This window comes from Tamandua tetradactyla, chromosome 3 (assembly GCF_023851605.1).
Source record: "Tamandua tetradactyla isolate mTamTet1 chromosome 3, mTamTet1.pri, whole genome shotgun sequence".
Classification (NCBI taxonomy): Eukaryota; Metazoa; Chordata; class Mammalia; order Pilosa; family Myrmecophagidae; genus Tamandua; species Tamandua tetradactyla.
In genome coordinates this window covers 85,564,695-85,592,600 of record NC_135329.1, presented here as the reverse complement: position 1 = coordinate 85,592,600, position 27,906 = coordinate 85,564,695, and the positions used below count along the sequence as shown (strand labels likewise).

Below are 27,906 nucleotides of genomic sequence, written 5' to 3'. Positions count from 1 at the left end.
TAACTACTTATTGAAGAGTGCTTTGAAAATTATTGCTTTTTTCTTTCTTTGCTTTGTATATATGTTACATTATACAATAAAAAAAATGAAGCTATAGGATTTGGAGGGGTCAGTTGGGTGTGTGGGTAGGTGTGTGACATCAGGGTTGAGAAGACATGAAAAGTGAGAAAGTAGAGGTAGCAGGATGGGAGAATTTCTCCAAGCTGCTTAGCTGTGAAGCAGAGGTAGAATGAGGGTAGTACCTGGAGGGAGTCCTAGGTCCAAGAAAATTCATTTTAAGATGGACCAGATCTGAATTTGTCTCCATGCAGAGAGGAAAGAGCCAGGAGAGTGAGAGGAATGAAGATACAAATGTGTTTGTGTTAGTTATCTATTCTACATGACAAATTACCCCCAAATTTAACAGCCTAAAACAACAAATATTTATGATTTCTCACAGTTTCTGGAGGGTCAGAAACCCAGGAGCAGCTTGGCTGAATGGTTCTGGTCAGACAGAGACCCTCGTGAGGTTGGCATAAAGACATCTTCGAGTCCTCGCCCCACGGACCTCTCCTTAGGGCTGCTGGAGTGTCCTCCCAAAATGGTGGCTTGTTTTTCCTTGTGATGGTTAGGTTCATGTATCAGCTTGGCAGGTGATAGTGCCCAGTTGTCTGGTCAAGCAAGCACTGGCCTATCTATTGCTGTGAGGACATTTCATGGATTTAAATCATCAGCACATTGATTGCATCCATGGCTGCACTCAGCTAAAGGAAGTGCCTTCTGCAGTTAGTGATGTTTAATCTAATCAGTTGAAGCCTTTAAGGGAGATGTCAGATGAGAGAATCTCTTCTGAGAGAAGATCTTCATCGTTTTTGCCAGTTCATGGCCTGCCCTTCAGAATTTGGACTCATGCATCCCCAAAGTTTCCCTGAGACACTTTTATACAATCTCATATTTACAGATACCTCTTGTTGGTTCTGTTTCCCTAGAGATTCCTGATTACTACACCCCGAGAGTATGCAGTCCTAGAGAGAGAGCAAGGAGGAGGTGACAAGGCCTTTTTAGGAACTTGTCTCAGTGAATCACTAAGCCCACACTCAAGCAGAGGAGTATCAATTAGTCTCCATCTTTTGAAGGGAGGAGTGGCAAAGAATTTGTGAACATATTTTAAGCTGCCAGTAGTGGATAAAACTGATTGAGGAGGCCAGAGAGAACACACTCAGCCCCACTGCAGGATGTCTGTTCCCCCTTCCCTGGATAGTCACTTCAGTTGAGCAGTATAGGTGAGGGTAGGGCATAGCCAGAGTTAGAAGCTGAGGGTGACTCCTCTCACTTTTGGGTGAAGCAGGGGTCACAGTGATCTTTAGAGTGAGGGTAAAGGTGATGGGAGGAAGCTTTGAATAGGGGTTGCGCTCAAAAGGCATTTCTGAAGGCCCAGGGCAGGCACAGGCCATGAAACTGCAAAGTATGACCATCCCCAATCAGGCTCAGTTCCAGAGTTGGAACTTTGCAAGGTTTGAGCTGGAGTCAGTTACAGTGAAGTGAGTGTTTTCCAGGAGTGATGGGCCAGGGCGGGCCAGACAGTGTTGCTTATCATATTCTACCTTTGACCCTCATTTTAAGATATTTATACTACCACTTTGTCCCAAAAAAAAGATTTGAGGCAGTTTCCAGACTAGTGTGGGGTAGAAATGAGGCTGGGATGTGGCTGATAGACTGGGGCAAGCTGAAGGAGGATAATGAAATGAGGGGAACTTGCAAAGGGATGTGTGACAGGTCCCCCAGGGTGGCAGGACAGGCATGGGGCGGGGGACATCTGTGGAACAGATCCCGGCATCTGGAGAGGGACGACAAGATGTACATGGGGGTCAGAAGCCGTGGACGAGGAGGTGGGTACTACAGGTGGACCTTGCATTTTTACCTGGGGTTGGGGAGCTGGGAGCCAGATTCAACGATGGGGAGCCAGACTCACCTCAGTGATCACCCAGGGTCATGAGATGGTGCGGAGCGGGACCAGCTCCCCTGTAAAAGAGCTGCCTGGGGAGACAGTATCTGGTCAGTTCCTCTCAGCACTTTTTTACAGACTCTTGAACTTTCCCAAAGCAGGTAATGTAGGGCAAAGAGTGAATTTCGGAGATGGGCAGAAGACTCCCTTTCTTTCCTTACCAGTTGAGTAACTTTGGAAAAGACTCAGCATTTCTAAGCCTCGTTTTTTTTTTTTCTCACCTGCAGAATGAGGAGAGCAGTAGAATAAAGGTCACTAGGGGCTTAGGCAGGGGAGGGGGTGAGGAGTAATTCCTTAGCGGGTAGAGAGTTTCTGTTTGGGGTCATGAAAAAGTTCTGGATAGTGGAGATGGTCACATTCCATTGTGACCACAGAATTGTGCACTTTAAAATAGTTAAAATGGTGTCTTGGTTTGCCAGAGCTGCTATAACAAATACCATACAAAGGGTTGGCTTTAATAAGTGCTTGTTGGCTGGAGAAGTCCAAAATCAAGACATCGACAAGACCATGCTTTCTCCCCAAGACTAGCATTCCGGTGCTGGCTTGCTTAATCTGGGGATTCCTTGACTTTTAATTTTGCCTTCCATCACATGCCATGTCCTCTCCTTTCTCTCTTCTGTGACTTCTGGGTTCTCTTTGTAAGACTCCAGTATAGCCATACGTTGGAGAGATTGCGAATTCAGTTCCAGACCACTGCAATAAAGTGAATACAGCAATAAAGTGAGTCACATGAATGTCATGGTTTCCCAGTGCATATAAAAGTCACTGTCAAGGGCAGTTCAGTGGTATAATTCTAACCTGCCATGCGGGAGACCCAGGTTCAATTCCCAGCCCATGTACTTCCTGAAAAACAAGTAAACAAGCAAAGAAAGAAAGAAAAAACAAAGAAAAATTCAACAAATGGTGTTGCAATAACAGGATACTCATATGGAAAAGGAATGAAATGTGACCCTGCCATACAACATACCAAAAAAAAAGTTACGTTCACACTATATTGGAGTCTGGTGAATAGCAGTTATGTTTAATAAAACAATGTATATACCTTAATTAAAATGTGACACAGAGGCATGAAATGAGCACATGCTCTTGGAAAAGTGGCCCTGATAGACTTGCTTGATGTAGGGTTGTTACAAATCTCCAATTTGTAAAAAAAAAAACCACAACATCTGAAGTGCAATAAAGCAAAGTTCAATGAAACAAGGTGTGCATGTAATCGGGAGTAAGACCCCCTCTCCCGTTGAGTTGGGCCAGATATTAACTAAAAATAACCTCTTCAAAAGGTCCTATTTATAATGGATTCACACCCACAGGAATGCCGATTGAGATTAAGAACATGTCTAAATTGGGGTACATAATTCAACCCACCACAAGTGGTAAATTTTAAGTTATTTCTATTTCAGTATAATTTTAAGATGGGGAAAAATGCAGATAGCAGTGTTTCTTCTCAGAACTGTGTCTGCCACTATGGAAGTCCTTCTCAGGGTGGCTATTAATTTTTGGTGTGTGGAGGCTTCCCTCTGGTTGGTGAGAGCAAACACCTTGCAGAGCCTTGCCCGACTGAGCTCTGTGCTGGCTCAGTTGTCTGGGTGGCCACCTGGTCTGCACCCCCAGCGGAACAGGGTGGGAACTGCAACTGGAGCTCTGTGACAGTGCCTTGGAAGATGGGCGTGTGACAAACCCTCAGGAACCCCAGAGGTGCGGCCTGGACTTCTCCAGCCCACACAGCTTGTGAATGGCAGAGGGCACTTTCCCACTGTCCCACTCTGCCTCCCCCATGGCCCCTGTGGACACTCATGGGGTGGGGGTGGGGGGCATGTCAAGGGGACTGGAGCATCAGGGGACTCAGGGCCCCCCAAGAACACCTATCCCAGATTCTGTGACTTGGTTCTCCTTCCCACCTGTCCCCAGGTGCAGACAGGACCGGGAGAGGAGCTCCTCATTCATCTTTGGGGTTAGGGAGAAAAGTGTAACCGCGGACTGTATATTCCAGTAATGGAATGTACAATCTGATTATAACCTGTTGCATTGTAGGTGCTTAACGAATGGGTGAGGTCAGTATTGTTATTAAAAATATACATGCCCACGTACCAAATGAACATTGGAGTGAGAACGTTCTCTGTATGCCTCTCCTTTGTGCAGCTGAACAGAGCGGCAGAAAGACTCCTGTTTCCAGCTCGGCCTCGGCCCAGGTCCCATTGTTCCCTTCCCCACCCCACTTGCAGTCTGGTCACTCCAAATATGCTGGCCCCTAACGTCATGTGCCACCCCCTGAGAATGTCCTTTACGCCGTCATTGTGAATTCCTATCTGTCTTTCAGTGCAGAATCAGTACCTCCTCCAAGGGCTCCTTTCCTTCTTCCATGAACTAGTATTTGTTGAGTACCTTCTGGTGGCCAAGCTGGATGCCGGGAAGACAGCACTGAGCAAAGCAGACAGATAACTTTTTAATACACTCACCACTTTTATTTTTATTATTGTTATTTTTAATGGTTTTTCTTTTAACTTTTTTTTATTATATAATATAACATATATACAAAGCAAAGAAAGAAAAAAGCAATACTTTTCAATGCACTCTTCGACAAGTAGTTACAGCACAGATTCAAGAGTTTGTCATGGGCTACCATACCATCATCTTAGATTTTTTCCTTCAAGCTGCTCCAGAATATTGGAAGGCTAGAAGAAATTTTTTTTTTATCATCACAATTAACTTTATTCCCCCTTTTTTGTGAAAAATAACATATGTACAAAAAAGCAATAAATTTCAAAGCACAGCGCAACAATTAGTTGTAGAACAGATTTTAAAGTTTGGTAGAGGTTACAGTTCCACAATTTTAGGTGTTTATTTCTAGCTGCTCTAAGATACTGGAGACTAAAAAAAATATCATTATAATGATTCAGCAATCATATTTGATTTAAAACCCTACCTTCTCTGTATAACTCCACCATCACCTTTGACTTAGAGGTGTTTGGGCTATGGCCATTCTAACTTTTTCACCTTGGAAGGGGCTGTCAATAATATGGGGTAGGGAAACAGAATTAACTGATGTTCTGGAGAGGCTGGGCCCTCTAGGTTTCAGGACTTACCTGGTCCAGGGACCCATCTGGAGGTTGTAGGTTTCTGGAAAGTTACCCTAGTGCATGGAACTTTTGTAGAATCTTATGTAACACCCTAGGTGTTCTTTAGGATTGGCTGGAATGGTTTTGGTTGGGTTTACGCTTGCTATCTTTAGACCAACAGAGGAAGGAAAAGACGACCATACTCTGGGTTAGCATAACAGGCGGTTTAGACCACGCTGTCCTGCAGATGGGGTGGCCTGTGGGTCCTGATCGCCTTCCTCCACCTGCTGATGGCGAGTCATCCTTGTGCTCAATAGCACTTTGCTGGGGACAAGGAAGATTCTGGTTTGATTCCCAAAGATGCTCCTAGTCAACTGGAGAAGCTTTCCTTTGCTGGGCCTCAGCTATGAAACGGGGAAAGCACCCCATTTCAGGGCTGCGATGAGCTTTAGACAAAGGGTGCACCTCACCTGTGGGTGTCCAGGGATGTCTGTCTGGATAAAATGTGGGTGTCTAGATGATGGGACTGTGTCAAAACCTTTTGGAACCACCCCTACTCCCTGAGCCCAGCCCAGTGCCGAGTGAAAAATAAATGTTCAATAAAGATGAGCTAGAACCAGAGAACTTGAGACAGGATTTTCTTACCTTTGGGAGAAACTGTGACTCATTCATCCATTGGTTCAAATGTCCTTTCTGGAGCTGGGCCCCACAGCAGGCCCTTGGAGACATGCTAGAGGAAAATGGGGGCTCTGACGTTCTGCTTTCTCTCTGCCTACAGGCTGTGTGCAGCTGCTGGCTCAGGATGTCAACTTTCAAGCTGGTAAGAATCGTGTCTTATTTGATGCAAGGGCTATGTGTGGAAGTTTCCCAAGCCTGAGTTAAATCACACCCAGGGGAAGAAGGGGAGAGGCAAAGAGACCGTAGAAGGGAAATGTTAGAGACAGGGGGTTGAATCTAGAGACACCTTTGGCCAACCCCTGGGCTACGGCCGTCCCTTTGTAGACACCCTCACTTACACCCAGGGCCCCGAAGGCTTTGATGAAGAGACTTCTCGTTAGGTATCTTCTGAGGCAGTGGCAAGGAGTTTGCCTAGAGAAAACTGATGGCAAAGGGAACTGCCAGAGAGGGTGGGAGAGAAGACTTTGGACCAAATCTCTATTTCTGGCCTCTGCTGGTCTTCCCTTCATTTAGCAAATAGCTGCAAAGTGCTCATTGCATCCCGGGGACAGGGAGCTGGCCTGGTCCTTAGGGAAAAGCACAGGAGGAGTTCAGCCCTTCTCTGTTTCTTTTGTACCTGGCCCTGAGCCAAGGCAAATGAGAAGACTGAGACACTGCCCGCTCTGGGAGGTGGGGAGGAGGACAGCGGTGGTGGGCAGACAGACAGACCTCCAGACAGCCCAGATGGTGAGTGTGCAATGAGACAGACATGCAGGAGCTGGGGGTCCCAGAGGGGAGCCCCAAACAGCTAGGACATCCTTCCTTTCTAGAATCCCACCCACCTAGGCTCCACAAAACCCAGGGAAGCCAGACAGGGCTACCAAGTCCTCTTTGTAGCAAGATGCCCCGCATATTCTCCTTCTGGGTGCAAAGCCTCAAAGCATCTGTCATCTTCTGGCAGCTGAGACTATACTGCCCACATGGGCCAATATTGGGGGCCACATCAGCACCGACCCCTCCAGTATCTGGAGCAGCTATAGATATTTTGTCTGATTGCAGAAAAGGTGGAGATAAGGCTGCTTTAGTCTGGAGAGAGGGCACTCATGGTGTAAACCTTCAGGTTGCAAAGGGCTTAGGGTAGTTAAACCCCAACTATTAAAACTTGGCACCAATTGAAAAAAGAAGGATAGAAAATATCTTGTTAATATTTTTATATTAATTACTTATTGAAATGATAATATTTTGGATATTTTGGGTTAACTGCAAATATTCGTAATGTGAAGTTCACCTGTGTCTCTTTACCATTTAAATGTGGCAGCGATAATAATTTGGATCACTCATGGGGCTGGCATTGCATTTCTGCTAGGCAGCATGGTTTCAAGCTACACCAAGGATGTGCAAGTGATTTATTTGTAGTCTTTTTGTGGTGATTGCGAGCAAGGAATGAGTGGGCTGGGCCTGGGCTCCTCACCCCACCCAGGGGTGGAATCGTGCTTCCCAAGAACCATAGGGACTAAGAATTGGGGACCGGTGAGTCCCCAAACACAAATTGAAGACTTTAGAGAAAGTGGATAGATGCTGCATTCCCTAAGAGCAAATGTCTTCCATGATGCTTCACCCATTAGATTCTTTCTATGATTTTGGCTCTGGGGATCCCATCATGCAATCACACACAGGCCAGCTTGTCTAAATCTTTCTTTCATCATGAGCTCCCCATTGGTGAGCAAAGAATCCCAGGACCCAATGCTGACACGTGTTCTGGGTAAAATATAGACTATTTTAGCCACATTAATGAGTATCTTCTTTCCACTCCTGTGTGCAGAGGGACTGGAGACCTTTCAATAGGCAAGACTGGGTGGAAATATTTTGTAAGTTCAAACTTCTCTGTTAGAGGAGCATAGTCTCCGCCTTGATTAAGACATAAACATTTGTTGAGTTTGATGGCAAATCAATCATTCTTTATCCTCAATATGAACACCTTTATTTCTTAAGGGATTATGATTCAATTATGTGTGCACTGTTTTCTTTTCCTTTTAAAAAAGTATACATTTAAATATATTTTCATAACATTTAAAATAATTTTCTAATTATGCATGGAGTGGTAACAAAAGCAAGAAGGAAGCTACAGCTTAGAGGTGATCTTTATTTGTGTTAAATGCAAATTTCTTTTAAAACCAAAAACTTCCGTTGAACTGTTCAGCTGAGATGTGCACAATTCTAGGTCAGCCCAAGGCAAAACAAAACAACAAAAAAGATACTCTAACAATAATGGTAAATCTGATGATAATGTATCATTGTAATTGGGGTTTGAAGCATATGAAGGGTCCTAACAAGCTAGTCACCATCTAACCCAGGGAGATAGTCTCAAGGTTGGCCCTGGAGGTGACAGAGAAGGAGGGTGGACGTGTGTGTAAGTGTCAACGTCTAAAGCCTGAAGGGAGTCAGGTTCTTGCAGAGAAGGAAAGATGGAAGTGAACAGATATGTGTCTAGGGTTGGGGGTTATAATCATGAAGCTGAAGGCTTTCTAGGAGGAAGTCAGGCAATATGCTCCCAAGCTTGGAGGAGAAGGTCCAGGACGAACCCAAGGAAGGTGAAGAGCTGGAGACCCTAAGGTCCCCTTAGATGGGGAGGTGGTCCAATGACCAGGCATTGGCCCTCAGTCCTGGAGGTAACCATACTATCTGTCCCTGCTTCTGTGGGTCTATTGATGGCCTACACTGGGGTTTGAAGCAGAGGCACCTCTGCTGGAGATTCCCCGATGACCCATCCATGGGTCTAGGCCCATCTCTTCTATCAGTGGAAGAGAAAGACTTGGCAGGTGGCACATGGTCAGCATAGTAGAGTCCTCCTGTCCCAGGACATGTTAGTGGGAAGCCAGCTGAGGACCAAGCCTCTGGGAGCGGGTTGTTCCGGGCTTCGGGTCTTTGGGTTTCCTTGTAGCAATTTCTTTCTCAGCTTGGCAGCTCCAACTTCTCTCCGGTAAGAGATCTTTCTGCAGCATGAGTGGCTGTGAGTCCCGAGTATTTATCACAAAGAGCAATGTGATTCATCCTCTGTCTTGAATCTCAGTATGGACTTTTACTTACCTTCTTTGCAGCTGACAACTTCTGCATTTTCTTTTCGCATTCATTCTTTTCACGATTCACCTGTTTTGGCGGAGTCATATTTTTTTGCTGGTCAAGTTCATGAAGAACTTTTGGCCTCTGGGCTTTTCATTCATTTCCTAGGGATCATTGACCAAAAGGAGTGAACAAAAGTCACGTGCCAGCTCTCTTATTTATTTATTCTTCCAGTTCATGCCAGGTTGACACCTCATCACTGGGTCTGGGTGGGAAATGGTCTTTCTCTCTTTTTCCACCTCGGCTTAATGTCGATTTTGCTGTTACATGTCCATCATCCACCTTGAACTTTTAATCTTCTCACTTTGGAGTGTTTTGCAGTTGTTTCAGCTGCATTCTACAATCATTCATCCTCCTGTAACAATGTGTTTGCTTAATGTAATTATTTCATATCGGTGAGATCATACAATAGTTGACCTTTACACTTTAGTACATTTTTTTAAATCATGCTGAAGTATTCGGCCACAGAGTTCCTCTGCACTGTGTCTGCTTTTCTCCGGTGAGTGTTATTCTCCTGCCTCTTTCTGCCCTTTGGATGTTATAATCTTGGTATGTAGACCTTTGCTGGTTCCTTCTGGATTAATCCTTTTTGGATGGGGCGAGCTTTCTTGCGTCCCCAGGGGATTCATATGGGATCAGTGCTATTAGGTAGCAGAGACTTGATGTATGAGCTGGTCATCTTTACTTCTCCCCAGCAATGGATTTGGATACAATGGGGCTATTTATGAGGCATCACCTTTTCTGCAAATATAGCTTGTCTGTTTTTTAGAGCCAGACGAGACCAGTGAAGCAACTATTGCTGCCCAGAGCCCTTTGTCCCTGCCATAGCAGCCAGAGATGCTGCTTTGCACATCAGGATATGCCCCCACCTTGGGAGAGTGAACTTTTTTAAAAATTATTTTTATTCTAAAACCTTAACAAACCAACATACAAACATTCTTGACATATGAGCATTCTATACATGGTATACAATCACTGACTCACAATATCTTCACATAGTTGTATACTCATCACCATGATCTTTTTTTAAATACTTACATCACTCCAGCAAAAGAAAGAAAAAAGAAAAAAGAAAAACTCGTACCTACCATACCCCTCCCTCTCATTGACCACTAGCATTTCAATCTACTCAATTTATTTTAACCTTTGTTTCCCCAATTATTTGCTTTTTATTATCCATATTTTTTGTTCATCTATCCATGCCCTGGATATAAGGAGCATCAGACACAAGGTTTTCATGATCACAGTCACACTGTAAAAGCTAGATCATTATACAATCATCTTCAGGAATCAAGGCTATTGGAACACACCTCTACAGTTTCAAATACTTCCCTCTAGCCACCAATACACCATAAACTAAAAAGGGGATATCTATATAACACATAAGAATAACCTCCAGGATAGACTCTTAACTCTGTTTGAAATCTCTCAGCCACTGACACTTTATTTTATCTCATTTCTCTCTTCCCCCTTTTGGTCAAGAAGGCTTTCTCAATCTCTTGATGCTGGGTCCCAGCTCATCCCAGGATTTCTTTCCCAAATTATCAGGGAGATTTACACCCTTGGGAGTCATGTCCTACTTAGTGGGGAGGGTAGTGAGTTCACCTACCAAGTTGGCTTAGAGAGAGAGGCCACAGCTGAGCAACAAAAGAGGTCCTCTGGGGTGAGTCTTAGGCCAAATTTTAAGTAGATTTAGCCTATCCTTTGCAGGGATAAGTTTCATAGGGGCGAACCCCAAGATCGAGGACTTGGTCTATTGATTTGGTTGTCCTCTATGCTTGAAAGAATATCAGGAATTCTCCCAATGGGGAAGTTGAATATTTCCTCCTTTCTCTGGGGGAGGGAACTTTGCAGGATCTTTCTGAAATCTGCAGCCAGGGCCATCTTTTCAGCTTCCTCCTGAATTTCCTGGTAGCCCTTCTGCCTGTTTCAGAGTTTACAGGCTCAGCCATCTCCTAGTTTCACTGGAGATGGTTCTTTCATCCACTTGTCATCCTCCTAGCTGCTTGTGAGTGACTTCCAAGAAGAGACAATGGTAACCTAACCTCTTGCTGCTATCCTCAAACCAGAAATCTTTCAATGCACTTTACTGAAATCAACTTTCAATCACTTATGCAATCAGGTAGGGTATGAAAACAATGGATAATAATAGAGAACATTTAACTGCAATGAGCCATTGAAAGAAAATACAATATTAGTGATAATGAGACCATCCTTTGCAGTAGGTCAAAACTGGGTTTGACATTTACTGTGCGCCACCCCCCTCCCCCCGCCCCGGGTAAGTTACCCAACTTCTCAAAAGAATTCTAGCGTCTGTAAAATGAGGAATATATTAAGGCCCACCTTATAGGGTTGTGGAAAGTATTAAATAAGTAATAATGAACATTGCTATGTAGCAATGCTAAGAATTTTCACGGATCATTCCCTTTAAACTTTGTGTGAAGAAAGACAATAGACTCCTATTCCCGCGAGGATACCTGCATTTAGGGACCCCTAAGCTCACAGAGCCAGGAAGGACAAGAGGTGGAATTTGAACTAAGGCTGTCTGATGGTCCTGAAAGTCTGGAAATACCCGTGAATACACACGGCATTGGCAAGTTCAGTGTCAGGCTGTGAACATGTAAAATTGTATTACCAGATGTGTTCTAAAACCTTTGCAAATCATAGTGTGACCCATGGGCCAGCAGCATTAGCATCACCTGGGAGTTTGTTGGAAATGCAAGAACTCCCCCAGAACTGGTGAATCAGAATCTATATTTTAAAATTATAGTAAAATACATATGACATAAATGTCATCCTATTAAAGTAGACAGTTCCATGGCGTTCAGTGCATTCAGTGTTATGCAACCATCACCTTGGTCTGGTTCAAGGCATTTTCATCACCCCAAAAGGAAACCCATGTCCATTGTCAACTGAGTAATACCAAACTGAGCAGCAAGGCAACCAACACATTTATGTGGGGTCTTAGAGTCGCAATTCGAGGAGCACAGATCCAGGTAGCAACCAAAATCATGTCCCATCTTGGCACTTCGAGGCAAGGGTTTTTAAGGAGAAAGAAGATAACATGAATTGTTTGTGGTTGGTGGATATTTGGGTTGCTTCAACTGCCTTCAGGTTAGTCTACTGAGTTCCTGGTGGTTTGCAGCAGTAGTTTGGATGTCCTTGGGGTTTTGAGGAATACTGTTGTTTGAGGCACTTTGGGATATGGGACTGAAATTTGCATAAGAATAACCTCCAGAATGACCCCTGACTCTTAGCCATAGAAGCTCTGTTTAGTTTTGTTTGGTTTTTTACATCACAACTTTTGTTTATAATGTAAATTTTTATAATACAAACAAGAAAAAAATACAGAAATGCAATATATGAATACAGCTAAATGCAGATGGTGGTGTTTTTTGCTTTTCAAGAGGCCATGATTCCCATTTGTAGTAAAATAAAGGTAGAAACAGGTTGGTCATTAGCTTCACAATGTTACCTAGAAATGATTTATAAATGCATTCTCACCCCCACCCCCGCTACTTACCATAAAGTGTGAAAAGGGAGTTAAGGGAAAGTTTCCTTGTTGGTTCCTACCATAAGAAAGATGCCATACTCTATTTTAGCAGGGCCAATATATGGAAAATATCTAAATGACTTGCATTATTTACAATTGCCAAGAGATGGAAACAGCCCAAAAGTTCACCAACAGACGAGTGGTTAAACAAGCTGTGGTATATGCATACGATGGAATATTATGCAGCTCTAAGACAGAATAAAGTTATGAAGTATGTAACAACATAGATGGACCTCAAGGACATTATGCTTAGTGAGATTAGCCAGAAACAAAAGGACAAATACTGTATGGTCTCACTGATATGAACTAACATTAGTGAATGAACTTGGAGAATTTCAGCTAAGAACAGAGACCAATCAAGAGATAGAAATAGGATAAGATATTGGGTAATTGGAGCTGAAGGGATATAGATTGTGCAAAAGGACTGATTGTAAATTCAGAAATGGATAGCACAATACTACCTAACTGTAATACAATAATGTAAGTACACTGAATGAAGCTGAATGTAAGAATGATAGAGGGAGGAGGGCTGGAGGCACAAATGAAAAATCAGAAGGAAGGATAGAAGATAAAGTCTGAGATGGTGTAATCTAGTAATGCATAGAGTATATATTGATAGTGACTAAATGCACAAATTTAAAAATGTTTTTGCATGAGGAAGAACAAAGGAATGTCAGTATTGCCGGGTGTTGAAAATAGATGGTAATTAATATTTTAAAACTTTAACTTACATGTGAGGCTAAAGCAAAAAATGTTTATTCAGTGCAAAATTTATATTCTAACTAATGCATTTCCTAATATGCACTATGTGGACAGTTTATGTAGACAGTTTAGTTGAACACCATAAGTACATGGAACCTTGAGTAGGGCATGAGATTTTATAGGTTTGTCCAGAGTGATGCCCTGATAAATCCCAAAGTGATTTAAACAGTGAATATAAAAATATTTGCCAAGTCCCCTTGGGGGAAATGGCGAGAAAGGGGGAAAATTCAACTTCCCCAAGTGGAGAATTTTGATGTTCTCAGAAGCAGTGGGGACAACCAAAGCGATAGGCCAGGCCCTCAATCTTAGGGTTTGTTCACATGAAACTTATCCCCACAAAGGATAGGCTAAACCTACTTAAAATTAGGCCCAATAGTCATCCCCAGAGAACCTCTTTTGCTGCTCAGATGTGGCCTCTTTCTCTCAGGCAACACAACAAGCAAACTCACTGCCCTCCCCCTCTCTATATGGGGCATGACTCCCAGGGGTGTAAACCTCTCTGGCAATGTGGGACAGAGATCCTGGAATGAGTTGGGACTCAGCATCAGGGGATGAAGAAAACCTTCTTGACCAAAAGGGGGAAGAGAGAAACTAGGCAAGATAAAGTGTCAATGGCTGAGACATTTCAGAAAGAGTTGAGAGGTTATCCTGGAGGGTATTCTTACACATTATGTAGATATCACCTTTTTAGTTAAAATATATTGGAAAGGCTGGAGGGAAGTGCCTGAAAATGTAGAGCTGTGTTCCAGTAGCCATGTTTCTTGAGGATGATTGAATAATGATATAGCTTTCACAATGTGACTGTGTGATTGTGAAAACCTTGTGTCTGATGCTCCTTTTATCTACCTTGTCAACAGATGAGTAGAACATATGGAATAAAAATAAATAAATAATGGGGGAACAAATGTTAAAATAAACTTAGTAGATTGAAAAAAAAGAGAAAATGCTTATAAGAAAACAGGAAGCTAGATTGTAAGCTTTTAGAGCAGACACATTAAGACCAGAGTGGTGATTATTATTTCTGGATTTTGAGAGGCTGTTTTATATATATAACCTGATATTTAGAGATAAGAATGAAGCCGAACAGGTTTAGGTTAAAATAATTCAGAACGTAGGGTTAAGAAAGACAGTGTCTATATTTTAGAACCACACATACTCTTTGAGACCAATGAAAGAAAGGTTTATTTGATCTGGAACTGAAATTTTATGATGTGCATAATCTAATTCAACCTCTCTGTATAGCTCATTTGAATAACTAAAAAACAGTGTGCTGGTTTGAAAGGATGTATGTACCCTAGAAAAGCCATGTTTTAATCAAAATCCTATTTCGTAAAGGCAGAATAATCCCTATTCAGTACTGTGTGCTTGAATCTGTAATTAGATCATATCCCTGGAAATGTAACTCAATCAAGTGTGTTTGTTAAACTGGAACGGGTGGAGACGTGTCTCCACCCATTTGGGTGGGTCTTGATTAGTTTACTGGAATCCTACAAAAGAGGAAACATTTTGGAGAATGCGAGAGATTCTGAGAGAGCAGAACAACATAGCCATGAGAAGCGAAGAATCCACCTGCCAGCAACCTTTGGAAATGAAGAAGGAAAATGCCTCCTGGGGAGCTTCATGAAAGGAAGCCAGGAGAGAAAGCTAGCAGATGATGCTACATTCACCACATGCCTTTCCAGATGAGAGAGAAACCCTGACCCTGTTTGCCATGTGCCTTCTCACTTGAGAGAGAAACCCTGAACTTCATCAGCCTTCTTGAATCAAGGTATCTTTCCCCAGATGCCTTAGATTGGACATTTCTATAGACTTGTTTTAATTGGGACATTTTCATGGCCTTAGAACTGTAACCCAGCAACTTACTAAATTCCCCTTTTTAAAAGCCATTCAATTTTTGGTATATTACATTCTGGCAGCTAGCAAACTAGAACACACAGTATGCACAGAGTAGGAAAGAGGTCCTTTAATCCTGTATAGATTATTGTAATGCCTGGAGGCATGCGAGAGTATATTAAGCAGATAATCAAAAAGTATTGGCAAAGTCCTCAGAGGGCGGAAAGAAAGACTATGGAACTATTAAACTTTGCCATCAGGGAATCCTCTGATACTGTGTCAAACTTTAGGGACACCCATATCAATAGGTCATGCCCTCAATCATGAGGCTTACTCTTCTGAAGCTTATGTAAGTAGTGGAAAAGCTTAAACTACCTATAGGCATGCCTAAGAGTTACTTCTGGAGGACTTCTTTTGTTGCTCAGATGTGGCCTCCGTTTCTCTAAGTCCAACTCTGCAAGTGAGATCATTGCCCTCCCCACTACGCGGGATATGACATCCAGAGGTGAAAGTCTCCCTGGTGACGTGGGAGATGACTCCCAGGAATGAATTCCAGACCTGGCACCATGGGACCAACAACTACATCCAAACCAAAAGGGGAAAAAGAAGTGTAACTAATAAAGTATCAATGGCAGAGGAAGTTCAAATAGAGTTGAGAAGCTACTGGGGAGGTTGCTCTTATGCAAACTTCAGGTAGACTTTGCTACCTATCATAACCTGCCAACCCCCAACCAGGATCATTTCACCCAATCCTAAAGAACACGTAGGGCAAGTTATAAGTTTCCACAAGGGTTCCAGGCACTAGCGTGACTTTCCAGAAACCTACAACCTCCAGATGGATCCTTGGTCCAGATAAGTCCTGAAACCTAGCCTAGCCTCTCCAGAACATCAGAAAGTTCCATCTCCCTACCCCATATTAGTGACAGACCCTTCCAAAATAAAAAATTTAGAATTGCCATAGCCCAATCAATCCCAAAGAGAGGTATGGAAAGATCAAAGGTGATGGTGGAATTATACATAGAAGATAGGACTTAACAAATGAATGTGAATGCTGAATCATTAAATTGGTATCTCTTTCAGTTTCTGGTATTTTAGAGCAGCTAGAAGTAAAAACATAAAATTGTGAAATTGTAACCCATTTCAAAGTCTGAAATATGTTCTACAACCAAGTGTGGTGCTATTCTTTGAAATTCATAGCTTTTTTGTACATATGTTATTGTTCACAAAAAAAGAAGAAAAAAAATTGATTGTGATGATAAAAAAAAAAGTATTTAAGCCCTTTAGCCTCCTATATTCTGGAGCAGCTAGAAGGAAAAATATGAAAGGATTGTATGGTAGCCTATGACAAACTCTGGGATCTGTCCTGTAACCACTTTTTTTTTTTTTTTTAAAGAGAGAGGGAGGAAAGGAAGGAAGGATGGAAGGAAGGAAGGGAGGAAGAAAGGGAAACATTTTTAAACATTTTCTTGTTTTATTATATTTTGTTTGTTTGTTTGTTTTTTACATGGGCTGGGGCCGGGAATCGAACCGGGGTCCTCCGGCACGGCAGGCAAGCACTCTTGCCCGCTGAGCCACCGCGGCCCGCCTGTAACCACTTTTTGAAGACTACCTTGAAAACTATTGTTTTTTATATCTCTTATACTATACAATAAAAAAAAAATTTTTTTTTAAGTTAGAATGGGCATAGCCCAAATACCCCTACAGAGGTTGAGAAAGATCAGAAGTGATGGTGGATTTATACAGAGAAAGTTGGGTTTAACAAATGAGTGCTGAATCATTTTACTGATATTTCTTTTAGCCTCCAGTACCTTTGGGCAGCTAGAAATAAAAACCTAATATTGAGGAATTGTAACTCATACCAAACTGTGAAATCTGTTCTACAACTCTTTGTTGCGACGTACTTTGAAATGTATTGCTTTTAGGTATATATGTTATTTAAAGAGAAGGAGTATAACAGAGAAGATAGGATTTAACAAATGAGTATGACTGCTGAATCAATATATTGACATTTCTGTCAGTCTCCAGTGTCTTGGAGACATTAGAAGGAAAAACGTTAACTTGTGGAACTGTAACCCATACCAAACTGTGAAATCTGTTCCATAACTACTTGTTAAAATGTACATTGAAATTCATTGCTTTTTTGTATATATTTCACAATAAAGAAACTTTTTTTAAAAAAAAGCTCTAGGTGCAGTATAAGCACATAGGTTTTTTTTTCCATGTGTATTTTTAAACAAAGGCAGTGTCAAAAAATAGGGTCAACTGTGTTAGGCTAAATTACATTATTGTATATGCGGCATTGACTGGAACTTCTGTATTATCATTATCACAGAGAAGCATAGTTTGCATCATAATATGGCAATTTACCCTCAATAAAAACCTTCCAAAATCCTTTTATTTCGGAATATCCTGTAAACAATCAAACCACCAGAACATGATTATACAACAGTAAAATGTTCTCTTGCATTAAATTGAAGATATCTGTTTCAATAAAAAAAAGGTAGGAAAGATACTTAGAGCTGTTACTTTCTAAGTATACAACAACCCTAGACAATTCAAAGCATCTTAATCTCCATTAAGAAAACAACAAAATAATAAGTTTTGTCATGCTGTTAAATCCATCATTATTTATTGGTGCGAACTAGTCAAACGGATCCAACAAACACTGATGTCTAAGCTGGCATATTGGCAACTAATATGTAACTGGTGGTCAATAGAGGGTTTGAAAGATCTTCCCTTTCTTGTTTTCTAAGGTTCTCGAAGAGTTGTTGTTCTAATATACACTGTTGAGCTTCCCAGTTTGCTTTCTCATCCTCAAACTGACGATGTTTTTCCTCTAATTCTTTGTGCTGTGCCTCCAAGTTCTATTTCATTTGCTTATGGCACCGTTGAAGTTCCTGAACTTTTTCTTTGACGGTCATCTCAAACACCAGCTCCATCTCCATCTTCTTCATCTTGGTTGCATGCTTCCTTCTTCCTCCATCTGTGCCAGAGGGCTGCCCTTTCTTCTTCTTCGTCTTCTTTTTTTTTTTTTTTTGGTATGGGCAGGCTCAGGTAGTCAAACCCAGGTCTCCAGCATGGCAGGTGAGAGCTCTGAAGGCTGCCCTTTATTCTTGCTGTTATCAACTCCATTATAACTCACAGCTGCCAGTTTTCTGCTTCTGTGGATCTCATAGTGCACATTAGTGACATCTTTCAAGTCCTGCATGTGTGTTCTTTTCAACATATTTCTTAGAATTGTAAAATCACAACGTTCACCATGTTCAACTTCAGCAGCACCACAAGAATACTACTTCCTCTGACCGTTTTTGCCATTAACTTCAAGGATGGTATTCCTGCCCACCACAGCAGGGGGTAAGCTGTCCTTTATCTTCTTAAGCTTATTTTCTTCTTCATCATCTATTTCTGGAAATCCATATATTTTAATTTTATGTTCTTGGCTTTCTTTCATTATCTGTTTTTTTAAACTGTTGGCACTCCTCTGGTGTGAGAGTGTCTGCTCTGGCAAGGAGTTGGATGATACTCACTTTTTCATGTAATGTTTCATAAACTCAATATCCAACGGTTTAAGTCCATGTTCTGAAGGAGCAGTGAAATATAAACAGCACTGCACCCTGTCCTCAGACACCCGTCGACTGTTCCCTGGAGATTCTGCATCAGGTGTTCTTCAGATTTACCATCCTGGTAACCGATGACAGGCTGCCCGCAATTACCACTACCCACCGCATCTCCAAAACCCGGGTCTCAGCTATTGTTCGCAACAAATGAACATCACCTTCTTTGATTAAAACTTTGGATTGTTCCACCTGTACAGTCTTTTTGATTCTATGGGAAGTACCTGGATCCTCTGGAGAATACAAATCTGGGAGGAATACAGAGTTGGTTAACGGTGACTTTCCCCATCCAGATTCACCTACTACCGAAAGTGTGAATTCAAATCCTCTCTTCACGGATTTTCTGTATTCTTGATTTGAGAGATCTGCAAATCCCACAGAGCCTTCAAGGTTCTTCCGGTGAGCTACCAGGGCGGTGCTGCGGACGCGCCTGTGCTCAGCGGGGGCGCCTGTGCTCAGCGGGGGCGGATCTCGCGCTGACCGACATGCCCTCCAGCTCCGCGACCAGCCCCTGCGCAGCGCAGCCTGCCCGATTCTCCAAAGCCGCCTACGCCAATGGCGCGGCGTGGCCGCTTACGCACGCCGGAACAGGCGGACTCTTCCCCTGGCTCTTTGACTCCGTCCCTTCCTCCGCCCCCCTCGCCCCCCGTAGTAACTCTGCTTTTGTTTGATTTCTTTTGACACCATTAAGCAGCCAATCCCCTCACTCAGCCCTGGCAACTATCTATCTGCTTTCTGTCTCTATGGATTTACTTATTCCAGATCTTCTACGAATAGAATCATATGACATGTGGCTTTTTTTGGTCTAGATTCATTCACCGAGCATGACGTCGTCAAGGTTCATCCACTCTGTAACCTATATCAGTATTTCATTTTTTATAGCGTTATTTTTTTTAAATTAAAAAATTTTTTTATTGTGAAATATAACTATACAATAAAAAGCAATAAATTTCAAAGCACAGTGCACCAATCAGGTACAGAACAGATTTCAGAGTTTGAGATGGGTTACAGTCCCATAATTTTAGGTTTTTCCTTCTACCTACTTCAAGACACTGGAGACCGAAAGAAATATCAATATAGTGATTCAGCAGTCAGACTCATTCATTAAATTCTATCTTCTGTTATTACTCTACCTGTTTTCATCCTTCTCCCAACTTCATTCATTTTATAGCTGAATAAGATTCTATTGTATGGAGAGACTGCATGTTCTTTATCCATTCATCAGTTGAGGACATTTAGGTTGTTTCCACTTTTTGCCTGTTATGAGCAATTCTGCCCTGAACACACATTAGAGTTGCCCATTTTAGTTCTTTGGAGCATATACCTAGGACTGCAATTGTAATGTCTGCATTCTAACAAAATCCCCACGATTCAGGTCACAGAGTGTGAGAAGCATTGTGTTTCCCTAATAAAGAGTGCCGTCTTGTTTTTGTTTGTGGGAGGTTCTGTGGTGTCACATACGACCCCTGTCCTTGATCAGCTTATCCCTCGAGATGAGAAAGAGACAGGAAGAGAGAGCTGTGCAGCCAGCAGTGCAGGTGACCCGGCTGCATCTCGGGCAGGAAGGGAAAGGCGGACGAAGGCCAAACCACTGTCTTCCCTCTGTGCCCCCAGGGTGACCACGTTTGGCTGAGCCCCTCTCCTGCCAACAAGACTGATGTGGCCATTGGGGCCGTCATCAAAGACACGAAGCCGGGCAAGATCTTAGTGGAGGACGACGAGGGGAAGGTCAGTGGTCCAGGGCTCTCTCAGCCCACCCCTACCCCACCCTTCTCGGGGCTCCCACCTGAAATGGGACAGACTCACAGTGGAGACCTGTCATGATGAACAGGGCTTGTCTGTCTGGGGAAGTGTTTCCTGGTGTGAAATGAAAGTGCTGGGGGTGAGCTGGCTATCAAGAAAACTAGGACAATTAGGGGTGTAGGAAGCAGTCAAGTGTGAAAGGAAGTGAGGGCAGAAGCTGGTTTGCAAAGTAAAGGCAGAGGAGCTGGAAAGTCAAGAAAAGTAGGAAGGTAACCTGCATGGGAAGGTCCATGGGTTAGGGGCTGAGAGGGAGGGAGAAGACAGCACAGGTCGGGGTAGGGGTCTGGGGTGGGGGTGGGATGCCAGGTGTCCAGCTCACCCTCCGAGGCTCCTGCCTCGAGGACAAGGGTCCAGCCCGTGAGCGCCAGCTGGCCTTAGGACGCCTCCTTGGGCAGCCTTCTTTGCCAAGCTTGGTGCTGCCAGTGCGCAGAGGCTCAGCCTCCACAGAGAAAGTTCTGAACTCTGGTCTGTGAGCTCCATAGTATGGAAGCCATTTTCCAGCTTAAAATAATAACAGTATCTCCTGTTTCTGTCATGCTGTGCAGTTTTAAAAGCCCTTTACTTGCACACTTTTATTGCAACAACCTGTGAGTCCTCACCCCCCCAGCTGCAAACTGACCCTTGGTCTCAGGCACTAACTCCCCTGTAAGTACCCCGATCCTGGTCCTAAATTCACCCCTCCCCGGCTACACCCTGACCTCTAACCTTAGGCACATGCTCAACCCTGGCCGCAGATGGTCCAAGTCCCAGGCGCGTGTACCCTGATACACACTGACCTGGCAGGGGGCTGGCCAGGACCCCAAGTCAGCAGGTCTGTGACCCCAGGACCCTGGTGGGGCTTGGAAGGGTGAGATGTGGGAGACCTGTCCCCAGGGGAGTCTGTGCCCTGGCACCCTTTGTTCCAGGAACACTGGATCTACGTGGAGGGCGGCACTCTGAGTCCAATGCACCCCAACCTGGTCCAGGGTGTGGACGACATGATCCGCCTGGGGGACTTGAACGAGGCCAGCATGGTGCACAACCTCCTGATCCGTTACCAGCAGCACAAGATCTACGTGAGTGCGGTGCTTGGCCCCAGAGTCCCCAAGGGAATGGCCACCCTTCACCCCAGGTGGGTCTCAGTCCAAGCGCGCAGAACCCGTTGGCCAGGGAGTGCACAACCGGCAGAGGGATGGAGCCATACCTGCCTGGTTTTCCCAGGCCCCCAACCCCTGGCTAGGGGTGCAGGCAGGTCACTGAGCCCCTCTGCTCCCCATTGTGATAAGCTGGATAGCAAGGCCCACCCGGCCCTGAGGTCATGACCCAGCAGGTGGGAGGGTGATTATAAAGTTATCCCAAACTTCTATCAGCTTCCAACAGCTTCTGACATCAATTGCAAATATTGAATAACCCGATTCAATTCAATTCTGACTCTGAACTGCCCAGAGTTAGGCCAGATGCTACAGGATGGCCCCTCAGTCTCCAAACTCAGGGGCCCTCGAGGGCCACCCACACTTCTGAACAACTGGCTACAAGTTTGGGGGTCCCCACCACTCCCTTGGACTCAATAATGTGTCAGAACAACTCATTGAAAGCACTATACTTAGAATTATAGTTTGATTATAGTAAAAGGATCAAGTAAGGTGAGCCAAAGGAAAAGAGGCAGGGCGAGTTCTGGAAGGATCTAAAACACAAGCTCCTGTGTCCTCTCCGTGTGGAGTCTGAACGCGGCACCCTCCCACCTTGTGGCTTATCAGTGGTGGAAGCTCCTCAGGGCCTGGAGTGACCCGACTTTATATGGGGATTCAAAACATAGGCAGGGTTGACGGGACCCATGTCCATGTGTCTGAATTCACGTCGGAAGTGAGGAGGTGAGCTGGCAGGACGGGGCTCAAAACCTGCACCCGCTAGCCCCGTGGTTGACCTTTCTGTGGGCCCGCCCCACCTTGAGTCATCTCCTTAGCATGATCTCTCAGGTGTGGTCCTGAAAGTACCAAAAGACACTTCCGTCATGGGAAACTGCAAAGATCCAGAGGTGAGTTTCCTGAGAACTGGGAACAAAGTGCAGCCACGTGCTTCCTTATGCTACAGTGGGCCATTTCTCCCAAAGCCGAGTGGTAGCTGGAACGTTTGCCCCAACCTCAAGGTTTTCATCCCTGCACGATGCAGGATTTCCTGCAGTGTCTCGCACCATGGTTTCCACCTCTAAGTGATGTCCCCGTCTGGGCCTCCTTTGGAAGGAGGGTGGGCTCTTCGAGGCTGTTTCTCAAGGCTGCTCAGAGGAGGCAGAGAATGGGCACCCTGTGCAGGGAAGGGGTAGGAGGGCAGAAGGAGGGAGACCCAGGAGAACAGCCAGTTCTGGGTGAAGGTGGCTCCCAGCTCCTGGAACCAGAGCACCAATAAGCTAACCTGAACTGCACGTTATACTTCTCAGAGTGCCAACGCAGGCATCACTTCATCTGGCCAAAATAGCCCCTGAACCCATGGGAACAGCCCTCTTCAATTTTTAATTGAAAAACCAAGACATGGATAGTCTCATGACTTGTTGGGGGTGACTGAACCTGTCCTACCCCCAAGGAGGCAGCCAGGCCTCTTGAGAGACCCAGATGAGCAGATTGACCCTGATCTGGGGTCGGGGAGGGGGTGCTTGTCCGGGAGAGATCAAGGCAGACAATGCATGTGGTTTGGAATCAAGGACGAGGTTGTGCTGAGAGTGGGAGAGGAAGCCAGGAGGGTTAGAGATGGTAGAGACAGGGCCAGAGCAGGGTGTGGGGCCCAGGGCAGGGGTGGATGAGCAGCTCCAGGACTTCACAGAGAGCAGCCCAAGAGGACCAGGCTCCTGCTTCCCGGGAGCAGGTTTGGGCCCAAAGCAAAGCTTGGACAGACCTGGGTCCCCAGAGGACAGCACAGGTTCCAATCCCTGGAAGCCCATGGCTGTCCTTGTGTGTACGGGAGCCATCTGGAATCTGGGGCTGATGGAATATCCATCCACCAACTACTTGCTCCTCCCTCCCCCATCCTTGGAGCCAGCAGGGCAGTACTTGTCAGACACGGGCAGAACCATGAATGTAACTGGTAACCAACCCCTGGCCCCAGCGTATGGGTACCCTTGCCCCACCCAGGCTGGCACGGTCCTTTCCTCAAGAAACCTCCAGACCTCACCTCAATGCAGCAGCTAGAAAACTTAACCCTGGGCTGCAGGGTCAGCTGGCATCTGTTCCCGCAGCTTGTGCCCACATGTTTTCATCCCTCCCTGCCCTTCTCATACCCTCACCAAATCCTTCTCACTGCACCTCCCAACGGACATTGAATCTGTTGCTTCTCAGCCTTCTCCCACCTCTGCCCACGCCCGTCCCCTCTCCCTGGACTCGGCTCCTTGAAGTCACACAATTTGGATCATCTCATAGTGCTCCCCAAATCCCTCAAGCCCCAGGGACTTTCTTAGAGCACAGCCCCAGCCACTTTCCATCGCTTCTCAACCTGCCTACCTCATCTCTGTCCTCCTGGCCATTTTACTGTTCCCCCCACCAGCTAGAGTGAAAGCCCCCCAAAAGCAGGAACCCTGTTTCCCAGCCCTTCACATGATTAGTCCTTCCTGGGGGAGTTGGGCCCGGCACCCAGCACACGCCCAGAGGAGGCAGGGGAGGAGGCGTCACTTCTGACAGCTGGCCCATTTTGGGGGCACCCTTTCTAAGCTCCAGGCGTGCTGCTAAGCATTTGTCAGTGACTGTCTCCGTCAATTACTCGTCCTCCGTGTTTCCGTGGAAGAATCTGAGTGGCTGCGTGGCTCCTCCGAGCTGGGTCCCTGCAGCTGCACTCACCACCGGCTCCCTCTGCAGACCTACACGGGCTCTATCTTGGTGGCCGTGAACCCCTTCCAGCCTCTGCCCCTCTACACCCGGGAGCAGGTACAGCTGTACTACGACCGCCCTGTGGGCGATCTGCCCCCCCACATCTTCGCCATCGCGAACAGCTGCTACTTCAACATGAAGAGGAACAAGAGGGACCAGTGTTGCATCATCAGGTGGGGGAAGGGAGCTCCCCACCTTCCTGGGGGAGGGTGGACGGGCCCAGGCACAGCGTCCATGCACCTGGTAAAGGGGAAGCGATGCAGGAGACTGGAAATCCTCCCTTTCCCTCCCTCTCCTGACCAGCCTTGTAGGCTGTGTGCTTTAGGTGCTCTCCCTATTCAACTGTAAGCACCCCAGGTGAGAAACACAGCTGCCCAGCGCCGTGTCAGCTGCCCCTGCACCCCAAGGAAGCCCTCGCCAGGCTTCCTGCCTTGGGAATCTGGTCTTTCCTGTATCCCCAGGGTACAGAATGCTGCAGCCTTCGATAAATGGGTAGCATGACGAGGGAGGAAGGACGGTGGTGGGAGGGGTCTCTTTGAGAAACGTGGCCCGGGACAGGTGCTTGGAGGTACGGGGTGCGACAGGTGAGGTCTCACCTCCGAAAACCTCAGGGCAGGACTCAAGTGAGGACAAGGGTGGGGGTGACTCCAGGAGAAGGGTTGGGTGCCTTCCTCCCGCAGAGGCTGAGCTGTGGGGTCCGCTCTTGCCTCCGTCCTGTGAGCACCAGGCGGAAAGGCTGTGAGGCCAGAAAGTGCTTTAATAGAGTCGCTCATTCATTTGTTCCTCCAAGACGTTATTGAGCCCCTTCTCTGTGACCTCACAGTCCTAGCACTGGGGAGACAGCTGCAAACAAAAATTCTAAATTCCCTCCCTCATGGGATGTACATTCTAGAAGGGAAGACAGATAAATAAGCAAACCTTTAGTTAAGTAGTAAGTGTTTCGAAGACAAATGGAGGTGGGGAAAAAAGGAAACGACAGTGAGGGCTGCAGCCTTAACTTCTCCGAGGCGGGGACAGTTGAAAAGAGGCCAAAATGAAGTCCTAGAATGCACAGTATCACATTAACGTGCTCAGCAACCCTCAGAAGTAGATGTTATTATTCCCTTTTGACTGTTAAGGAGACTATACTCATGGACGTTGAGCGTGACACCCAGTTATTAAGAGGGGAGTTCAAACCCTGGACACTGAGGAAGGGGAGAAAAGACAGAGCAGTGCTTTGGGGGTGATTTCTACTTCTCTGGGAGTGAGGGGAATGTAAAGAACAAACATCACACTGCAGACAGACAAACTGGATTCTCCTCCTGCCCTCACTCCCCCATGGGGCTGTGAGCAAGTCCTGGCCCGCGATTTCCTGCCTCTGTGTTGCTTGATGAGCTTGTGCTTACAGGAATGCCTGGGCACCAAAAGGACATTCTTAGGACCTATGGAAAAATTGGAGTCTAGACTGAAAGCTTTTATATGAATGTTAACTTGTTGGACGGTATTTAAGGTGGCTATGTAAGAGAATATCCTTGTTCTTAGGAAATATATATGGCAGTATAAAGTGGTCAAGGTGGATGATGTGTACAACCTACTCAAAAATGTTTAGCAAATAGATGGATGGACAGACAGAGATAGAATGATATGACTGAAAGGTTTAGGAGGCGAAAGGGTAAGAAAGAAGAAAGGTAGAGTAGGAAATTTAAAGTGGGCAAGTTTATTTCTGTGCTCCCGGGTACAGCTCACCGAACCCAAGATGGAGAGAGGTGACTCAGCGTGGGGGCTTTGGCGCGGGCAGCTTTTAAGAATGGAGGTCAGGTGATGTACAGAAGGGGCAGTTCATTAGTTCTGGAAGTCATGTTGGGAGGGGCGACACAGCCTCTGCAGCTCCAGCTGCAGTGTCCTTCCCCGTTCCCTGGACCTAACAATGACAAATGAGGTAAAATGTTAAAGTTGGTGGATCTGGGTATCTGGGTGGGGGGTATGTTGGAGTTCTCTGTTTGGGTTGTGTATTATTTTTGCAAGAGTCCTGTGAATTTGAAACTATTTTGAAATAGAAAAGAAAAAACACCTGGAGGAGACAGTCATTCACATAGAGTCCGTGACCATCGGTGGAGATTTGTTGATCTAACTTTACACTGCTTACATACAGATGGTAGACATTTTGATCACAACTTTTAAAAAAGATGATACTTTTAGATAAAATAACATCTATGTAGGATTTATTTCAAAATAGTACAGGAGTAGAGAAATGGGGTGGGACTAAATCAGCCAGGAGTTGAAGCTGGGCCATAGGAATGTGGAAATTTATTATGCAAATGTTGAAGTGTTCATGATTCTCCTGGTGAGTGTGCTAAAATGCAGAACTCTGGTTTATCAGATGAGGGTGGAGTCATGGATTCTGCATCTTTAACAAGTATTTCTAACAAGATGCTGCTACGGGTCTGTTACAGTTCATTATTAAGAGATCATACCATTTTGCCTACATTTGTAATGTTTGAAATTTCCCTTAGTAAAAATAATTTATAAAAAGTAATATTTTAAGCTCTAATAATTATAGCAATATTCATAGCTGCCCACCTGAGTGTGTGCTATATACAAGTTTAATTAAAACCCCCTAAGTAATTAAAAAAATTATTATAAACAACAAACATACAAACATTTTTGACATACAAACATTCTTGACATGGTTAGAATCAGTGGCTCACAATATCATCACATAATTGTGCATTAATCACCATGATCATTTTTTTGAACATTTGCATCTCTTCAGAAAAAGAAATGAAAAAGAAATAAATAAAAAAACTCATACATGCCATACCCCTTACCCCTCCCTCTCAATGACTACTAGTATTTCAGTCTACTCAATTAATTTTAACCTTTGATCCCCCTGTTATTTGTTTATTTCTTATCCACATGTTTTATTCATCTGTCCATACCATAGATGAAAGGAGCATCAGACACAAGGTTTACACAATCATACAGTCACATTGCAAACTATTTTCCATATCTCATCATTATGGAGTTAGTACGTATGCATTATGAAAATGTAAGAGATTTTCAGAAAAAAAATTGCTGGAACTTTTATTTTTTAAGAAAATGTTTCCCCTCACCCACTTGGTTAAATTGATCCCAAATTCTACCAACATGTTTCACATAACAAGTAGCTAGTCAGCAGCATTTCCCATGTTACTGCAGACTCTTTGTAGACTTAATTTGAAAGGCTGAGCGAGGTTCTCTGATTGGATGTACCATAATCAATTTCCCCCATTCTGGTCATTTCCAGTTTTCCATAATTATAATGATAAATAAAAAACACTATGAGCAGAGAGAGCATTGTAGAAAACTTCTTCTGAATTAAGGATGATTTCCTAAAACTATAAGGAAAGGTTTGTGACCCCCATGCCAAATTGTTTTCCAAAGGGACTGTTCCATGCCCCTTCTTACAAACCTGCAACGTGCTGTTCATGGAGGAAATGTTAGCGGGAAAGCACTGTGCTGTCCCCTTCAGTCACCAGTGTTTACCGAACCCAGGGTCAGCCCTGCGCCACCCACTATGGAATGATCTGGAAACAACTTGTGGGCAAGGCACTTACAGCCAAGCAGGGAAGGAAAAGGGAAACATGCCAACAACTCATATAACGTAGACAGGCTGGGACCCATGACGCAGTGGGATGTTGGCTGGGTTGAGGGCTCCCCTGTTCCGTCAGACCAG

The 27,906-nt window shown here is 44.7% G+C and overlaps 1 protein-coding gene and 1 pseudogene across 1 annotated transcript in view; one reads left to right on the top strand and one right to left on the bottom strand.

Annotated features, from left to right (window-relative positions):
- Positions 1-27,906, top strand: part of MYO7B (myosin VIIB) — a 101,854-nt gene that overhangs the window by 11,138 nt on the left and 62,810 nt on the right. Inside the window, exons 2-5 of the mRNA XM_077153475.1 lie at positions 5,819-5,860; positions 20,194-20,307; positions 21,288-21,437; positions 24,201-24,385. Coding sequence (XP_077009590.1) covers positions 5,843-5,860; positions 20,194-20,307; positions 21,288-21,437; positions 24,201-24,385 — 467 coding nt within the window. The 5' untranslated portion in view covers positions 5,819-5,842. The remainder of the gene's footprint in view (positions 1-5,818; positions 5,861-20,193; positions 20,308-21,287; positions 21,438-24,200; positions 24,386-27,906) is intronic.
- Positions 17,676-19,066, bottom strand: LOC143676751 (septin-7-like; annotated as a pseudogene).